Source organism: Ovis aries, chromosome 11, assembly GCF_016772045.2.
Source record: "Ovis aries strain OAR_USU_Benz2616 breed Rambouillet chromosome 11, ARS-UI_Ramb_v3.0, whole genome shotgun sequence".
NCBI lineage: Eukaryota > Metazoa > Chordata > Mammalia > Artiodactyla > Bovidae > Ovis > Ovis aries.
Genome location: NC_056064.1, coordinates 51810470 through 51828271, shown reverse-complemented (window position 1 = coordinate 51828271; position 17802 = coordinate 51810470). Strand labels below are relative to the sequence as shown.

The window sequence follows — 17802 nt, the reverse complement described above, 5'->3', positions numbered from 1 at the left end:
TTCACATACTGCACAATTTACCACTTTAAAATGTACAATTCCGTACCTTTTAGTATATTCATAGAATTGTGCAACCATACTTATAGTTCCAGAACATTTTCATCACCCTCAAAGAAGCCCTGTACCCTTTACAGTCACCCCCTCTCAGCCCCCAGAAAACCGGTTATCCCGTCTCTATGGTACACATTTAATAGAAATAGAAGCACTTGTGTGGCTCTTTGTGACTGGCTTGTTCTTCTCAGCCTACTTCAAGGTTCAAATTGCAACATGTGCCAGCTCTTCATTCCCTCCTACTGCCAAACAACAGCCATCATGTGTACTTGCATCTTTCAGTTCAGTGGGCATTTGGGTTATTTCCAACACCAACTCCAACACTTAGCCACCATGGAGAGCAGCTGAACCCACTCGGCCTGTGACACTAGCGGTCCCAGACACCCGCCCGTGTGCATCTGTGCAGACAGGACGTCACTTCCCCCCCCAACCCCTGGTGCTGCACAGCCCTTTCAGGCCTCTTTCCCTGGTGCCGGGGACACTGGTGAGCACACCTGTGCAGCCTGCACTCCAGACCACTGCCGATGGCAATGACTCCCTCAAAGGGGAGTATCATTCCAACGGCTCCTACTGCCCAAGAGCCCGGCTGCCTTCCAGAAAGTCTGTACCTACTCACATGAACAGCACGCTTTCTTCACCAACACTCAGGGCTAATGGTTATGAAACCGTTGGAAATCACATACCACTCTTGAATCATCTCCAAGGGTACACTTCTGTGGACGTCTGCATTTGTTTCTTTACTCGACAACATCTGATTTAGGCTGAGTTTCTCAGGTGTCTTCCCTTGAGGCTTGTTTCCTGTCGGCCCCTCCTCAGCCAAGATAGGTGGGCTCATTAACCCAGAGAAGCCTGGCTGTGAACGGTTCCTTACAGTTATCCGCCCAGGGATCCTATCTTGTCCTCTGCACCCAGGCACACAGACCCAGGCCAACCCAAAGAAAAGTAGTGACGGTCTGACTCCCCCACCTGCCATCCTTAAAGAAAGGGGATCGGGTTCTAATCTGGGGAAGCGTGGAGAGGCCAGGCAGCTTACCATTTCTATTTTACCATCTTAAAGGTCAAAATTCAGAGTAAAAGGAGATCATACAGACAGTAAAAGCTGGGTCCACCTTAAGAAATACAAATCAGAATTTATGGGAAAAGTTTTAAATGTTTAATGAAAAAGAAGGCAATGCATTATTTACACGTGGATAAGAAAAGGTAGCCCCATCTCCAGAGTTCATTCTGGGGTGAGGTGGTGGGGAGGGAGGTGGTTTGAGAATAGAGTTCGCACAAACCCCATTAAATAGAAACCGCCTCTAAATATTTCCAAACTGATACAAAATAGATGAAGAGGCTCCAGTGAGCATATTTTTCAGATCAGATCAGCAACTGAAAGTGAAGAAAGATAAACAATAAGAAATAATACAAACAAAATGAAAATTTATAAAGTTAACTAAAAGCTCACGAAAGACTTCACAGAAACAAAGCAAAATGGGAAAACCTCAAGTGCCCCAAACTAGGAACCGGGAAGTTCTTCCTACAACAATCACAGACAGACTTAGGGTCTCACCGTTCATGGGCATCTCATCAATCTGAGTGGAGTAGTACTGCTCGATGTCTCTGAGGATGCGAATATCATCGTTCTTTACAAAATTAATGGCCACACCCTTTCGGCCATATCGACCTGATCGCCCAATTCTTTTAAGAACAAAGCAAAATCACTTTAGTAAACATAGCAAAGAAGGTTTCATTATATCCACCTACAAGAATGAAACCAAGGAAAAGCTTGCATGGCTTACCTGTGTATGTACAGCTCTCTGTTGTTGGGCAGGTCATAGTTAATGATGAGGGACACCTGGGGCACGTCCAGCCCCCGGGCCCAGACGTCTGTAGAAATGAGCACTCGGCTGCAGAAAGAAAGGAATGAGACGATCGCCTAGCATAAAAGGGTCAAACCAGCTATGAGCACACTAGGGCTCCTCATACTGGTCCCTCTGCAGGCTAAAGCATGCAGGACAGCACCAGAAAGCCCCATTCAGAAGGCGTGTTTGGTTTACTTAGTTAAGTCATGTGTTTACCTCATTAAAATAAAAAAATACATATATATGTGTGTGTATATATATACACACATATATACAGGCTATCTTTTACTCTATTACATTTAATTTGTTTAGAGCAACCACTACTTGGGAAGGACATTTTACTTCTGTCGAGCGAAAAATCAAGTACACCGGCCTCACTGATTTTGGTGCACAACACAGTGTCTTCTAATTAGAAGTGCAACTCACACCACTCTGTCCTCCTCAAAAGACAGAATCTGTCACACCACAGACCCATGCTATCCAATGCTGAGGCCACCAGCTCACAAAACACCAGAGTGGCTGGTCTGAAATGAGATTGCCTGAAGTTGTAAAATTCACGCTATATTTGGATACTTAGTACCAAAAAAAAAAAGGGCAGAAAACCTCATTAATATTTTTAATGCTGATTATATGTTGAAATGATATCAGGATTAAATAACATATGTTTACGTGATTTACACTCCTACTGGATATCACTGGTATAGAAACATTCAAAGTTTGAAGGGACAATAGAACAGGAAAAAAAGTTCAAAAGAGCAGGAGAGGTGTTGCTGCTACCAGACAATCACACAGAACTGGAGCCCAGAGGGAGAGCAAAGAGTGCAGCCAGAGCGCCACCTGCGGGGTGAGGCCGAGAGCCATGTGAACTCCAAACAGGAGGGGAAAGACCGACTCACGCATGGGTCCAGGAGGGTGAAAACCACCGAAACAAAGACAAACGAAACAGACCTAGGAGCAGCCTGCAGAAAAGACAGTTTTCATAGGAGTGGCGTCTTGACAGGAACCACGGCAACCAAGAAACACCAAACACGGAAGGCCAACTGCACCAGGCCACTTCACGGAAGGGATGTGAGCGCCCAGAGCTTGATGTCCACGGGGCTCCTGGGACCAATCCTGCTGGACTGCCTCCTTCAACATCAGATGTTTTAAGATGAAGCAGACATTTTCAGAGACCAGCTGATACAAACGAAATACAGAGACATCCTTCAGGCAGAAGGAAATGCAGCCCTGACGGAAGATGCTCAGAGATAATGGAAAGAGACGAATAATGCGGGTGGTCAGCACAAAGCATTTATGATATGAATCAGACCCGTTTCGTCACATGAAGCAAAAACGTCTTCTGGGGGTTGAAATACATGTAAATTAAAACCCATGAAGACAGCGACAGAAGCCTGGAGGGTCACTGAAGTCAAGGGTTTCAAGTTCTCTATACCCTTAGGGGAGGGTATAAAAGTACCATCAACCATAGTTGCTGATAACTATTAAGCATCATCAGCAGCTAAATAACACAAAGAAATAAAATATAAACATTTTCCAAAATAAAAAGTGAAGAAAGGAATAACAAGAATAAAATCCAAACTAAAGAAATGACAAGTAAAATACACTTAGACAATTTTATCTTATAAAATTTAAAACCAAATATAAGAGCACCAGAGAACTGATGCTTTCAAATTGTGGTGCTAGAAGTCCTTCGGATAGCAAGGAGATCAAACCAGTCAGTCCTAAAGGAAATCAATTCTGAATATTCACTGGAAGGGCTGATGCTGAAACTGAAGCTCCAATATTTTGGCAACCTGATGTGAAGAGTTGACTCATTAGAAAAGACCCTGATGCTGGGAAAGACTGAAGGCAAGAGGAGAAGGAGGCAGAGAATGAGATGATTGGATACCATCACCAACTCAATGGACATGAGTTTGAGCAAACTCCAGGAGATAGTGAAGGACAGGGAAGCCTGGCATTCTGCAGTCCATGGGGTCACAAAGAGTTCAACACAACTGAGTAACTGAACAACAAACAACAAAACTGGGCTAAATATTCCAATTAAAAGAGCAATCATCATCAGATTAAAAGAAAAGGAAAAACAGGGACTTCCCTGGTGGTCCACGGGCTAAGACTCTTAGCTCCCAATTCAGGGGGCCTGGGTTCAATCCCTGGTCGGGGAACAAGAACACACAAGCCGCAACTAAAGATTCCACAAGCTGCAACTAAGACCTGGCGCAGTCAAATAAACCAATTAACTTTTATTTTTTAAGGAGAGGAAAAACAAAACCCAACACTATGCTGGTTGCACGAAATCCATCTAAAGCTTAAGTCTGGAAACCAGATGTGAAGGAAGAAAGGTACACTAAGGAGGCTGGCGCAGACGAGCAGGGTTCAGGACAGAAGCCCGAGTAAAGCGGGGCAGCTACTTCCAAGGTAGCGGCTAAATCCTCCAGACATCTAGTAATTCTGAACTTGGACACACAAGTAGAACCCCCAAGAGAAAGACCAGCCCTCTCAACACAGATGAAACATAGTCAAGGGGAGAGGGATAAGGATGCAAGTCTGAGAAACACAATTAACCAACTGAAAGCCAACAGGCACAGCCAGAACACAGGGCGCCTGCACAGCGCAGAGCCCCTCCTGTCCAAGCACAAAGAATGGCCTCAAAACAATCCCATGCTGGGCCACAAGGCGACTCTGAATGCACACCGAGGGGAAGAAATCATACAAACCAGGTTCGCCAGCTGCGGTGGGATTAAGCTAAAACCAATACAAAAGGATAAACAGAAAATCCCCGTCTTCTTTGGAAACAAGAAAAATATGCTTCTAAATAAGACAACTGATCCTCTAGTTAAGGTTAGTTCTCACCTCAGCCTAGTCTATCACATCACAGTGGCTGCCCTGCTCACCAAGCATGTCAGCGACCTCCCGGAGCTCAGGTAACACCCCGTAAATGCTGGCCCGTGGCCCCAGTGCAGGAGCAGAGGGCGCACCCAACCCACCTGGCACCTGACCGGAACTCCTTCATGATGGACTCTCGCTCCTTCTGGGGCATGTCCCCGTGCATGGACGACACTGTAAAGTTAGCTTCCCTCATCTTCTCCGTCAGCCAGTCAACCTATAGATGAGTAGACAGGGGCTGCCATAAGCTCACAAACCAAACCAGAGACTGGATTCAGGATGTCATGTCAATTACCTGCAGGACCAATACAAATACTCATAAAACAAATGTTCTTAAAACTCACACTGATCTTCACTGGATTTATCCAGCAAATATTGGGGCAAAAATTCTCTTTAAAAAAATTCATATATATGTGTGTCAATGTTCTCATTAGAAATTTTAATTCCAATCTTTTTTGGAATGTAGTTCAAATCCTCCTTTTCCAAGGAAAGTTGCCAGGGTTCTCAGCTCTACCCACACATCAGCATCACACGGGAGCTCACAGAACGCAGGCTCCGGTGCCATCCAAACCAGTGATCCCGAGCCTACAATCACGGGACCAGACCAACACCCAGTACACATGTTCCCTGGACATACTCACTTGTCCACCCATCACATATGGCAACTTTGATCTAAAGGGCAAAGCCAAGTGTGTGCTGCAGAGACCGTGTACCCAGAGCCTAAAACATGTACTTTTGGCCTTCAACAGGAAAAGTGTAAGCTCTATGATTTTCATTTTTTGTTTTGTCACAAGGACACTAAAGAGCCAGGACAACCACGCACCTTCCTCTTGGTGTTACAGAAGATGACAGCCTGTGTGATGGTCAGCGTGTCGTAGAGGTCACACAGGGTGTCAAACTTCCACTCTTCCCGTTCCACAGCCACAAAAAACTGCTTGATGCCTTCGAGAGTCAGTTCATCACTGGAGGACAAAGACAATTTTATCAACTCATCCCTCCAACCCAAACGAGGGCACACACAGCCCAGGTGCCATTCCAGGTGCCAACCTGAACCCTAGCAGCACAGGAGTCTGGTCATTAGATCCCCACCCCTCCCACCTGCCACATCCTCCCAGGAGTCACCACTTCCACTGAATGAGCCCAAGCTCGAGGTTAGGCTGAACCTTTAACCACACCTTGTATATGGTTCTAAACAAAATGTTTGGCTGTTTAACAGAATACACATTTTACTGCCAGCAACAAATAATCTCACTGATAAATAAATACTATCAGCAAATTTTTATACCTGAAATTACTGAATCAAAGGAGAATATATAAAAGCTTGCTTTTCAAAAGAGAAAAGTCAAAAGAATTTTCATGTTCTGTATGGATGTGAGAGTTGGACCATAAAGAAAGCTGAGAGCCAAAGAATTGACCCTTTTGAACTGTGGTGGTGAAGACTCGAGAGTCCCTTGGACTGCAAGGAGATCAAACCAGTTAATCCTAAAGGAAATCAGTTCTGAATATTCATTGGAAAGACTGACGCTAAAGTTCTAAAACTTTGGCCACCTGAGGCAAAGAACTGACTCACTGCAAAAGACCCTGATGCTGGGAAAGACTGAAGGCAGAAGGGGACAACAGAAGATGAGATGGTTGGATGGCATCACCGACTCGATGGACATGAGTCTGAGCAAGGTCCAGGAGTTGGTGATGGACAGGGAAGCCTGGTGTGCTGCAGTCCATGGGGTCGCCAAGAGTCGGACACGACTCAGCAACAGAACTGAACTGAAAACCTGATACAACGACGCTATGTTTTAGTCTCTCTTGAGAAAGAGGGCATCCTCACCGTTTTACCAAGATGCGGATGGGGTCGGTCATGAACTTGTTGGTCATCTCGAGGATCTCATGGGGCAGTGTGGCACTGATGAGCACCACCTGTGTGGCTGGGGGCAAGTACCTGTATACGTCGTAGATCTGTTCTTTGAAACCTGGGATGAGGAATGAGACACACAGGAACTTTAAGGCTGTACACTCTGACACAAGTCGCACATCAACGTTCATTTAATTAGATGTAGATTGTGGTTTTAATGTATGAGATTTCACAAGGAATCTTCTTATAGAGCTGGACCAAATTTTCACATCCCCTCTTCTCTCCCTGGTGAGCTCTGGTGACCATGATCCCACCCAACAGTCCTGGATGCCAACAGTTAAAAACAACAGAAACCTGAGCCCATAACCCTGGGCCTCTGCCAGGTGGTCATACCTCAGTTCCAGCTGTTGGTGCCCTGAGGATGTACACCCATGGTGGCCAAACCTGCCATATTTTAAGCAAATCCAGAGATCTGATTTTCACCAAAAAATCTTCAATTAAAAAACCCCCCATTCAAAACCAATCTCCCACAGACAGAGTCATGCTATACACCTGAAAATGTTAGACGTCAGTGATATCTTGACTTAAAAACCTCCCTATTAAATAATGCAACTAGTTTACATTATTTCACAGGGTACCGGATGAATAAAATCTGCTGGCAAGCAGGACCTCGCCCTCAGGTCACCACACCACCACCTCTGCAGGACGGGGTTATAAGATAGCACATGAGAAGGGGGCAGGCCCTGACTGCTGAGATCAGGGGTCCAGATGCTGTATTTCCAGTGCATTCCCAGCTGACATAGATGTTGCTGGTCTAGAGACCTCACTTTGTACTAACTGTACCTTTAACTTAGCTGACGAGCAGGACCTCCAGGTAAGGGGCCCCAGACAGACGTGGGGTGGAGGGCAGCTCCGAGGGACACCATTAGCCTCTAGGTTCTAAGACAACTGCTCAAGGACCAGGGACCAGAAAAACACCTGGGAAGAACCCCATGAGTTACTGGTGACTCCTGAGAAGGAAACTATTCCCTTTACACCGGGAGACCAGAGTATCTAGAGATGACCCACCCGGCCCCCTGATGTGGAAGTAAGACTGCGGACGGGGGTGTGCAGGGAACAGAGGCATGAAGACTCTGAGGTACTGGTCACAGCTGCTACTGAACCAAGGTGACAGCTGTCATTACACACTTCCCAGTCACTGTATTAAGAGCCCAATTGCTGTCACGAAGGGGTCCTCACTTATTTGTCCGCATGTATTTTAGTAGAAATACATGAAATACTTCCCAGTTCTAGAAAACTCTTGTTATTCATACCTTTATTCAACATTTCATCAGCCTCATCCAAAACCAACATCTTGATAGCACGTGTCCTCAAACTCCTGCGACGAATCATATCTATAAAATTAGATTTCCAAATAAGTAGAGGTCAGGTTTTAAGTAAAGAGCCAGCCATTTCAACCGGTTTTCATCGCATTTCAGGGACCTTCCCTCCACTTCTTAAAAGTTACTCAAATGCAAAAAGTTATCAGATAGTGTATCAAAATGAAAATAGTCCTCTATCACTGAAGCACTTTTTACAGACGAAAGCAATTAATCACCAAAGACACGCCCAGGTGTGCCGGCGACAACGTGCTGTCCGTAGTCCAATTTCCTGATGTCCTCCCCCACATTGGTGCCCCCGATGCAGGCATGGCACTGGACATTCATGTAGTCACCCAAAGCAAGCAGGCCCTGAATTAAAACACAGGTTCATGTCCAAGGTCTGCCCAAAGACCACTCTAAAGTCAGAAATATCTGAGTTCTCCCCAAATGAAGACTGCTTCTATTCTAATTTAAAATGACCATCAGTATGCTATTACTTCTATCATAAAACTACAGACAGCCTAAGTCTCCTCCTTCCACTCTTTTCTGCACCAGAATGAAGTTAGTGTTACTATTTTCTTATTATAAAAGCAATATGTATTAGAAACTATAGAAAAATAAGAAAACATGCAAAATTCAATCCTACCACCCAGAGACAATATTAACATCTTAACAAACACATTTCCATTTCCACAGTGTTTACACTATAAAAACAGAATAGTTACAAGTATTTTTATTAAGATGGACTTTTTTTGAAAAAAATTATAATTGTGAGATTGCAAAAAACTAAGGGGAATCATACAAGCAGAACTAAAGATGACTTCATACAAACCAGTGATTTATGGCAAAACATGAGGAATCAGGGGGAAAAAATCCAATAGAAGAGAAAAAACAGATTCAATTAAGTCAATCAGTTGGCTTGACCAGTGTGAACGGCAAAGGATGGTTAGGGATGACACCTATATACTGACTCCAGACACCCCCAAACCCAAGCTTAGTCAGAAATCCACCCAGACTTCAGTCAGCCCTCCCTATCCTTGAAGCCACCTAAGTTCAGATCAGGCAGTACTGTAGTACGTATTCATTTTTAAAAACCTGCATATAAATGGGATTCACGCAGTTCAAACTCATGTATTCAAGGACCAAGTGTATTTGCAAATACGACATTGCCATCTTTAACCAACTCACCTTCTGGATCTGTACAGCTAACTCCCTTGTTGGAGCCAAGATCAAAGCTTGGGTTTCACGAACCTAGGAAAATAATTTTTGTCAGAAAATAGAGAACCTCAGTATTTTCGAGAGGTGTGTGTGTGTTAGTTGCTCAGTTGTGTCCAACTCTTTGCATCCCCATGGACTGTAGCGCACCAGGTTCCTCTGTCCATGGAATTCTCCAGGCAAAAATACTGTAGTGGGGTGCCATTCCCTTCTCCAGGTAGACCACACATATTCAGACTCAGATCTATTCTGAGTATCACCTCATGTTAACCACACATCTGATTTCAGGGAAGCAAGTCTGAATATTACTTAAACCAGATAACCAGCAATAATGAGGTATATTATTCAGGATTCTTGTTTGCAGACAACGATTTCCACTAGTTAAAAAAACCTCCCAATTTACACAGAAAACAATATGGGAAAGGGTGGGAAGCGGAATAAATTAGGAGTTTGGAAATAAAATATACACACTACTATATACATAAAATAGATAACTTATACTGGAAAAGAATCTTTAAAAGTATATATGTATGTGTATATATATCCACACACACATCTAAAGCACTTTGCTGTACATCTGAAACTAATGTAGCACTGCAAATCAACTGCATTTCAATAAAATTTTTTAAAACTGTTTAAATAAAAAGGAATTTCTGACAGGATATTAGCTCAGATACTAGTGTACAATTAAGATTCTCTTAAAAAATGTTTATTCAGTACTAGATATATTTAAGAACTGTACTTCTTGAACACTGCAGTTACAGAAGGTAAAGGAAATATTTCCAAGGATTAAAGTTTAAGATTACCTGAATATCCAAACACTGGAGGACAGAAATACTGAAGGTGGCTGTTTTGCCTGTACCAGACTGGGATCTAGTAAAGAAAACACAGATAAATGGGATGTAGAATGCTGGGCTACATGCCACTGCTCCCATTCAGGTAACCCCTGCTGCAGCAGTGCTCCGAGGCAGTGGGCTGCAGAAGCATTTAGGCAGCTTCTTCCAAGGAGAGTCCCCCCTTCACTGACCCCAATGCCCTAACCAACATCTTAACTACAAGGGGGTAGGACTTAGGCACAACCTTTAAATCACAGGTGATAAGGACAGTAAAAGTGGCCTTTGCATCAGCGGGTTACAGAACTGCAGAATCTGTAGAAGGGTGTTCCAGGCAGCACAATAGGATTACCTTTTATATAATTCTTTTCTACAATTTCAGACTTTTTTTTTTTTTGTAAATGAGTCTTTAAAAATAAGGCACATCAGAAATAAAGCTATTAAAAGAATATTAATGTATAGTTCCATACACCAAACAATAGGTAAGTAAATCTGGCTTAAAGAAAAAAAAGAATGCTTTCTAGAGTGGAGGACACAAAAATAAAAACAGCCCATAGCTGAAGTCCAGTCAAGAGCTGGTAGAGGCGTTTGAATGGAGAAGCACTGAACCACAAATTCCTGGGCTGACTAGCACCTGAATCCTATTGCGTGTGCAGACTTACTGTGCAATGACATCTCTTCCTTTAATTATCTGCTTAATAGCTCGCTGCTGGATTGCTGATGGTTTTTCAAAACCTGTAAATTAAAACAAAAAAATGAGCTCTAGCCACTAGGACAGCATACTTAAAACCGTAACTGGAGCTCCTTGTAGGGAAGATGGTATTTTTTTAAAATTCCCCACCCACTCGTAACCCAATGTCCAATATAGGAAGCTCAGAAGAAACTGCTGCTGAATGAAGTACCAGGCTGAAGGAGATTTTCATACCAACACACAATCTTATTTATACAGAAACAATCTCTAAGGAACATTGTTGCAAAACAGAGAGACCTGAGGTTAAAAAAAGAATGTCTGTGGTTACTCCTGGAGAATCCGGGTCACGGAGGCTCATACTTTACTCCAATTACTTGTGTATTGTTTGGCTTACATTATAATAACCTGCACTGCTGGGGGTTCTGTGACATTACTTTTTAAGGTAAAAAAGGAAGATAAACCAATCAGTACTGTAGCCACCACTCCCAACCAGTAGTAAGTCTGCAAGCTGTTCGTATCACCTAGAACTCCATTTCACCTACTGCTTGGATCACATTCCTGCTTGATGCAGCTACATGAACTACACCACCACCCCTCTACTGTGCAAGAAAATAAACAGCATACCTCAACTTCTGGTAGTTTTCTAAAATATTATACACTTTCCTATCTAACACAAAAGCAAATATAACAGATGAATTAAATCCCTCGTATGATGCAGCACACGGTTTGGGAAACTACATACAGGGTTTTTAGGGCAGCGATATCTTGGGTGCCCAGAGGCAGACAGGGCTGTCAGCCACACTACCAGGCCTGGCTGCTACAGCTCTTCAACTCCCATTCCCTCAGCACCTTCTCTGTGCTGAACTGTCACCGTGTCAGAGACTGCGGGATAGAAAAGATGTCTGTCCCAGTCCCAGGCATTAAGCACAAGTGCTGATCACTCCTATCTGCATCTCCAACCCCACCTCTTCTCAGGCTCTCCAGCTGCCTCCCTTACATGTCCCACAGGATAGTTCACAGGTCCCTCAAGCTCCACTCATCCAGAAAAGAGTTCCCTCCAGTGCCCCCCACCAGAAGAGAGGGAATCATCACCTACCCAGTTATTCACACACCCAGGACTTTCCTCTGAGCCTCACATTCAACCCATAATCAGCACTCCATTTCCTGTCAGCACTCCATTTCCAACACAATACATCGCTTCCCTGGACTGGAACAAAAGCCTCTTAACATTCCCTGATTCCTCTCCTGCCTCGCCTCCCCCCGTTTTCAGACACCCAGGACCACCTCTGTCTGATCCCACCACTTCCCTGTTTAGAACCCTCCAAAGGCCCCACTGGACTTAAAAATAAAATTCAAATTCTTCATCATCTGGCACCACGCTTTGTTGGCTGTGCCCCTCCCACGCCCCAATCTTGCCCCTAGGTTCCCAGGACAGGGGGAATTCTTTTTCTTCTTGGAATACACAAGGCTTCAGGCTGCAGGGCCCTGGGACCAGCTTCTCTCTGCTCGGTTCTACCATCATCTACTCATAACGGGCTTTGTCCCAGATCTCAGGTCAGACGCCAGCCTGGGAGGTCCCAAATCTAACTGCCCTATTAACTCTCTCCTCCTCCAGTCATGCTTGATTCAGTTAACCCGCTTTATTTTCTTCGTAGTCATTACCACTTTCTCCCAAATGCAACTTAAGCACCCTAGGCCTGTCTGGTTCACTGCTAAGCCCTCAGTGCCTAGAGCCGCGCACGTTCTAGCACCTGTTAGTTACAAGACAGTCATCCACTGAATGAATGACCTGGGAGTGCACAGAGGACCCTGCAGCCCTCGCGGGACCCAGCACGGCGCCATGCCGAGAGAACACTTGAACAGCCGACACAAACGCGGGTAGGGCCCCCGGGCTAGGCCTCACCTCCGACCGCCAGCCCCCAGGGGCGCAGGACTCCCAGTCTCGGGCCCCACCCCCCGCCGGGCCCCTGCTCTCTCCGTGGGCGCCCCCAGCCCGCGCCCCGAGCCCACCTACCGTAGGCATAGATGCCGCGCAGCAAGTCCTCCCGCAGGCCCATGGTGTCGAACGTGGGGGTCACGTCCACCTCCTCGCTAGTCTCGAATTCCACTTTGGTCATGTCTTCTTCTTTGAGCAGCCGCTTCCGCGCCGAACCCGAGGTCGCCATCGTGGCCGTAGCCGCCATGATACCGAACCGGCTGAGAGCCGAGCGCGCGCCGCAGCGGAAATCGGAAGCAAGGCCCCGCGCCGCCGCCGCCAGGAAGTGACGCCATCACGCATGCGTACGAGCGTGCGTCGGGGCCACTCCCCGGAAGGGGCGGGGCGTTCCTGGTCACGTGAAAGGGGAACGGAGGCTGGCCGCAGAGAGACCGACGGTGCTGTGGCTCTCGCTCGGGAGGGGTTTGCGTGGGATCTCGCAGGGCAGAACTCTACTCACTCCTAAGATTAATCGGTGCGGAGGCAGCGGGGCGCCGAGGAGCTTACCGCGTGGGGCCCTGTTGGGTGGGTTCTCGGGCTGAATTGGTTTCCCTCCCGCCTCGCGTTTCCCGGATTCTCTGGGCGGGACTGTAAACTTGTAGCCCCTGCAGACGGGATTGCAGGCCGCGCCAGTACGCCGGTGCTCCGGGCGAAATCCCCCTGGTGGCCCTGCTTCGAGTGGGAACTTGGGCGCACGTCCCCAGCCCTGCACCGGCACACGCGTTATTACTCGTTATCACGGCCTTCTGATGGATAGCCCCACTGTACATCGTCTGCTTTTGAAAAATCTGGAATCTAACTGCCTGCTTGTCAGCTCTCACTTTAACCACCCCACCCCCCAATCCCACCCCCCCCAGGCCGGTTTTTAACCTGCTAATGGAAAAGCTCCTACCCGGGGTCGAGTGTAGGAGAGTTAGGCTTCTGAGATGGTCCCCAGCTCCACGGCCTCCAGGAAAGGTCGCGTGACCTTGGACTGCGTCTCCTTGTTCTTTGAGTCCCTGTATTCCGCGTGTCTGATAGCGGCGCTAATAAATCCCGCCTTGCAGAAAAGATGGCCCTGGAGGTGATGGCTTTCGGTTGCCCTGTAGAATATTACCAGTTACGGCATCTTACGCTAAGCTTCTTTAAGTGCCTCTAAGAATCCGGCTTAGAATCGGCTTCTGAACCACCGTCGCTACTTGCCGCGGGTTCATCTGTGTCGTGAGAGAATAGCGTCTTTAACTTCGTGAAACAAACTTCCCCAGATGCCAGCTCTGTCCTTTACCATTGTTTGCTTGCCTCACATCACTGTGGTGGTTTAGTCACTAAGTCGTGTCCGACTCTGCGACCCCGTGAATTGTAGCCAGCCAGATTCCTCTGTCCATTAGCTTTTCCAGGCAAGAATACCGGAATAGGCTGCCATTTCCTTCTCCAGAGGATCTTCTCCCAACTCAGAGATGGAACCTGTTTGGCAGGCGAATTCTTTATCGCTGAGCCAGCCAGGAAGCCCCTCCAATCACTAGCCATATCTTTAACCCACAGCCTCTTTTCAGAACTGCTTGAACTGCTGGCCTCTTGTGAATGTTAATTTAGTGAAAACTAGGTAATCATTTTATCCACTAAGCCAGGCACATTAGAAAGCAGAGGTTTGCAGTATGTTGACAGCAAACGATCCTTGGGTTGGGAAGATACCCTGGAGGAAGGCATGGCAACCCACTCCGGTATTCTTGCCTGGAGAATCTCCGTGGACAGAGAGGAACTTGGCGGGCTACAGTACATGGGTTTGCAAAGAGTCGGACATGACTGAGTGACTAAGCACAGCACACAGACAGCAAACAAGTAAAGGGGGTCTTACTTCTCCTGATGCTCTTGCCCTGAGGTATGAATATGTCCATGTAATTGATCTTTTAAATGTGCCTGATGAGGATGCAGTATAAGCGCAGAGTCCTAGCCACTGGACCTGCAGGGAATTCCCTGAAACACACTTTGCTTTATTACCAGAAGGTGAGGATAATCTAAGCAATAGTGTGTTGGAACAAGCCTGGCTCTTCACGCTTGTTAAAATGTTTGCTCTGCGTAGGCATGTTATGCTGGACCGAAGCTTCCACCCAAGTTGACCTTTGAGCAACATGGGGGTTGGGGAGGCAACTCCCTGCATACTTGAAAATCTGAGTATAATCTTTGACTTACTGCAAATTTAACTACTGTTGACCAGAAGCCTTACCCATAATATAAATAGTCTTTAACACATAGTGTATCTCTATGAATTATACACTGTATTCTTAACAATAAAGTAAGCTAGACAAAAGAAAATATTAGTAAGAAAATCATAGGGGACTTCCCTGGTGGTCCAGTGGCTAAGACTCTGTGCTCCCAATGCAGGGGCCCAAGGTAGATCCCTGATCAGGGAAATAGATCCCACATGATGCAACTAAAGATCCTGTGTGCTGCAACGAAGACTCGGTGCAGCCTAAATTTTTTTTTTTTTTTAAGAAAATCATAAGAGAAAATACATTTACCAGCACTGTACTGTAATTGTTGATAACCCAAGTTTACATTGTTTACAAGGTGACTTATCAGTCTCTCGGTACCTACATCAATATTGTCATATGATCCAAAACACTGTAGATGTTACCCACACAGTTTAAAGTTCTGTTGTTAAGAGTAAACTGTACTTTGAAAGCAGGAATTGACAGCCCAGCTCAGCTGTCAGTACATAATTTCACTGCTTAAATGTCCAGATTAATGTTCCAGTTCTTATCAGAAACCTCCATCACGATTTCAACTAAGGAGTACAGTCATATATATTGTCTTAACCGTTCTACTCCTGGGAAAACTAAGGCCCAGCCTGCTAAGTTAAAGTAACCTCCAGCACAGCAAGGGGTAAAAGCTGCCCCACTCTGAGTCCCTGAAAAACTATTTATATGGCTTACCATGCCCTTTGTCCCAGGGCTAGTGGTCACCAAGGTGGACCTGCCTGTTACGTTAGGGTTCAGCCCTCTGTCTCATTTCCCACAGTCTCCAAATTTGGGAGAGGGAGTTTATCTCACCTGATTAGACTAATCTCAAGGAGGGCTGGCCTGTGTCTATTTTGTCCCCAGGGCTCCAGCGTGGTGTGCCTGGATGTCCAGAACGAGAGGGTAGGAGGAACACAGAAACCCCCAGCTCACGCTGGAGTGGTGGGCAAGACAGGAACAGCTGCACCCGAGGAGCCGACCTGCCTCTTCCCTGAACCCTTCTTGGACTCAGGGTGTAGATGATCAAGGCAGCAGTCTTGTCTGGAATAGGTGGAGGTTTGGGTGCAGTGCTCCTGGGCTGGGCTAGGTTTCCATGAGTCATCACCGCAGGAGTTGATGTCCCAGATCCTAGGGACTGTCCCCAAAGAGCAACTTCCTACCAGAAACCGCACCTATCACCTGGTATGAAATGGCAAACACTGTTCCTTTGTAGGCACAAGTATCTCTAACCCACCCAGCCAGGCAGGGCATCCTACTAAACACCACCTGGTCCACACCTAGCCAGACCTGGGACTCCACACGACTGGCATCTGACATTTTGGCCTCACCTTCCTGATGCAGGCACTGTTTCAGTGGCTGGATTGAGAGGTAAGCACCACAGATAGTGCTGCTCTCACAGAGCTTGTGTTCCAGAGAAGGGCAATAAGACAGTTATAGGTTTTTTAATTACTGTGATTCAAATAAAATGAGGCAAAGTAGCAGAGTTAGTGGGTGATGGATTTACCAGGTGATTGGAAGAAGGTGCCACGTGAATTGTGAGGAGAGGTGGCCACAGTAACAGCCCAGGTTCCAGGAACAAGGGACAGGTAGGGTGGAGACTGCCAAGTGAACAGGGGATTGACACAATCAAGGGACAGAAAGACAGCCTGGTTACAGTATCCAGAATGTGGGCCAGAGGGAGAGTGACAGAAGGGGTGAGCTGAGCCAGATCATAAAAGGTCTTATAGACTGATGTACAAACTGGGTTTAGAAAAAGCAGAGGAACCGAAGATCAAATTGCCAATATCCATTGAATCCTAGCAAAAGCAAGAGAATTAAAAAAAAACATCTGCTTCATTGACTATTTGAAAGCCTTTGACTGTGTAGATCACAACAAACTCTGGAAAATTCTTAAAGAGATGTGAATACCAAACCACCTTACCTGCCTCCTGAGAAACCTGTATGCAGGTCAAGAAGCAACAGTTAGAACTGGACATGTAACAATGGACTGGTTCAAAATTGGGAAAGAAATACATCAACGCTATATACTGTCACCCTGCTTATTTAGCTTGTATGCAAATTACCTCATGCAAAAGGCTGGGCTGGATAAATCACAAGCTGGATTCGAAATTGCCAGGAGAAATATCAACCACCTCAGATAGGCAGATGATACCACTCTAATGGCAGAAATTGAAGAGGCTCTAAAGAGCCTCTTGATTAGGGTGAGAGAGGAGAGTGAAAAAGCTGGCTTAAAACTCAACATTAAAAAATAAAACTAAGATCATGGCATCTGGTCCCATCACTTCATGGCAAATAGAAGGGAGAAAAGTGGAAACTGACAGACTTTATTTTGTTGGCTTCTGAAATCACTGCAAATGATGTCTGCAGCCATGAGATTAAAAAGCACTTGCTCCTTGGAAGAAAAGCTATGACAAACCTAGGCAGCATATTAAAAATCAGAGAGATCGCTTTGCTGACAAAGGTCTGTACAGTCAAAGTCATGGTCTTTCCAGTAGTCATGTATGGATGTGAGAGTTGGGCCGTAAAGAAGGCTGTATGCTTGCATGCTAAGTTGCTTCAGTCATGTCCGACTCTGTACAGTGCTATGGATTGTAGCCCACCAAGCCCCTCTGTCCATGGGATTCGCCAGGCAAGAATACTGGAGTGGATTGCCATGCCCTCCTCTAAGGGAGCTTCCCAACCCAGGGATTGAACCCACATCTCTTATGTCTCCTGCATTAGCAGTCGTGTTCTTTACCACTAGTGCCACCTGAAGGCTGAGCACCAAAATATTGATGCTTTCAAACTGTGGTGTTGGAGAAGACTCTTGAGTCCCTTGGACTACAAGGAGGTCAAACCAGTCAGTCCCAAAGGAAATCAACCCTGAATATTCATTGGGAGGACT

General features: G+C 45.9%; 2 protein-coding genes across 5 annotated transcripts in view; one reads left to right on the top strand and one right to left on the bottom strand.

The window, feature by feature from the left end:
* Window positions 1–1181: 1181 nt before the first annotated feature.
* EIF4A3 (eukaryotic translation initiation factor 4A3) lies at window positions 1182–12945 on the bottom strand. Of its 2 annotated transcripts, XM_015098926.3 has the most exons (12): window positions 12742–12945; window positions 10699–10771; window positions 10010–10076; window positions 9177–9239; window positions 8225–8357; window positions 7941–8021; window positions 6604–6745; window positions 5602–5740; window positions 4880–4995; window positions 1833–1940; window positions 1604–1731; window positions 1182–1422 (listed from the first exon to the last, which is right to left on the bottom strand). In XM_015098926.3, the coding sequence occupies exons 1-12, from the start codon at window positions 12908–12910 to the stop codon at window positions 1406–1408; spliced, it is 1236 nt and encodes a 411-aa protein (XP_014954412.1). In that variant the 5' UTR covers window positions 12911–12945; the 3' UTR covers window positions 1182–1405. The 2 variants fall into 2 exon arrangements, with proteins under 2 accessions (XP_014954412.1, XP_060251789.1); XM_060395806.1 differs by having other exon boundaries at window positions 1182–1731.
* A 118-nt stretch (window positions 12946–13063) lies between these two features.
* Window positions 13064–17802, top strand: part of CARD14 (caspase recruitment domain family member 14) — a 39059-nt gene continuing 34320 nt past the window's right edge. For all 3 annotated transcript variants that reach the window (XM_042256789.2, XM_060395804.1, XM_060395803.1), the window contains exon 1: window positions 13064–16286. The gene's annotated coding sequence lies outside the window, so the exon portion shown is untranslated. The remainder of the gene's footprint in view (window positions 16287–17802) is intronic.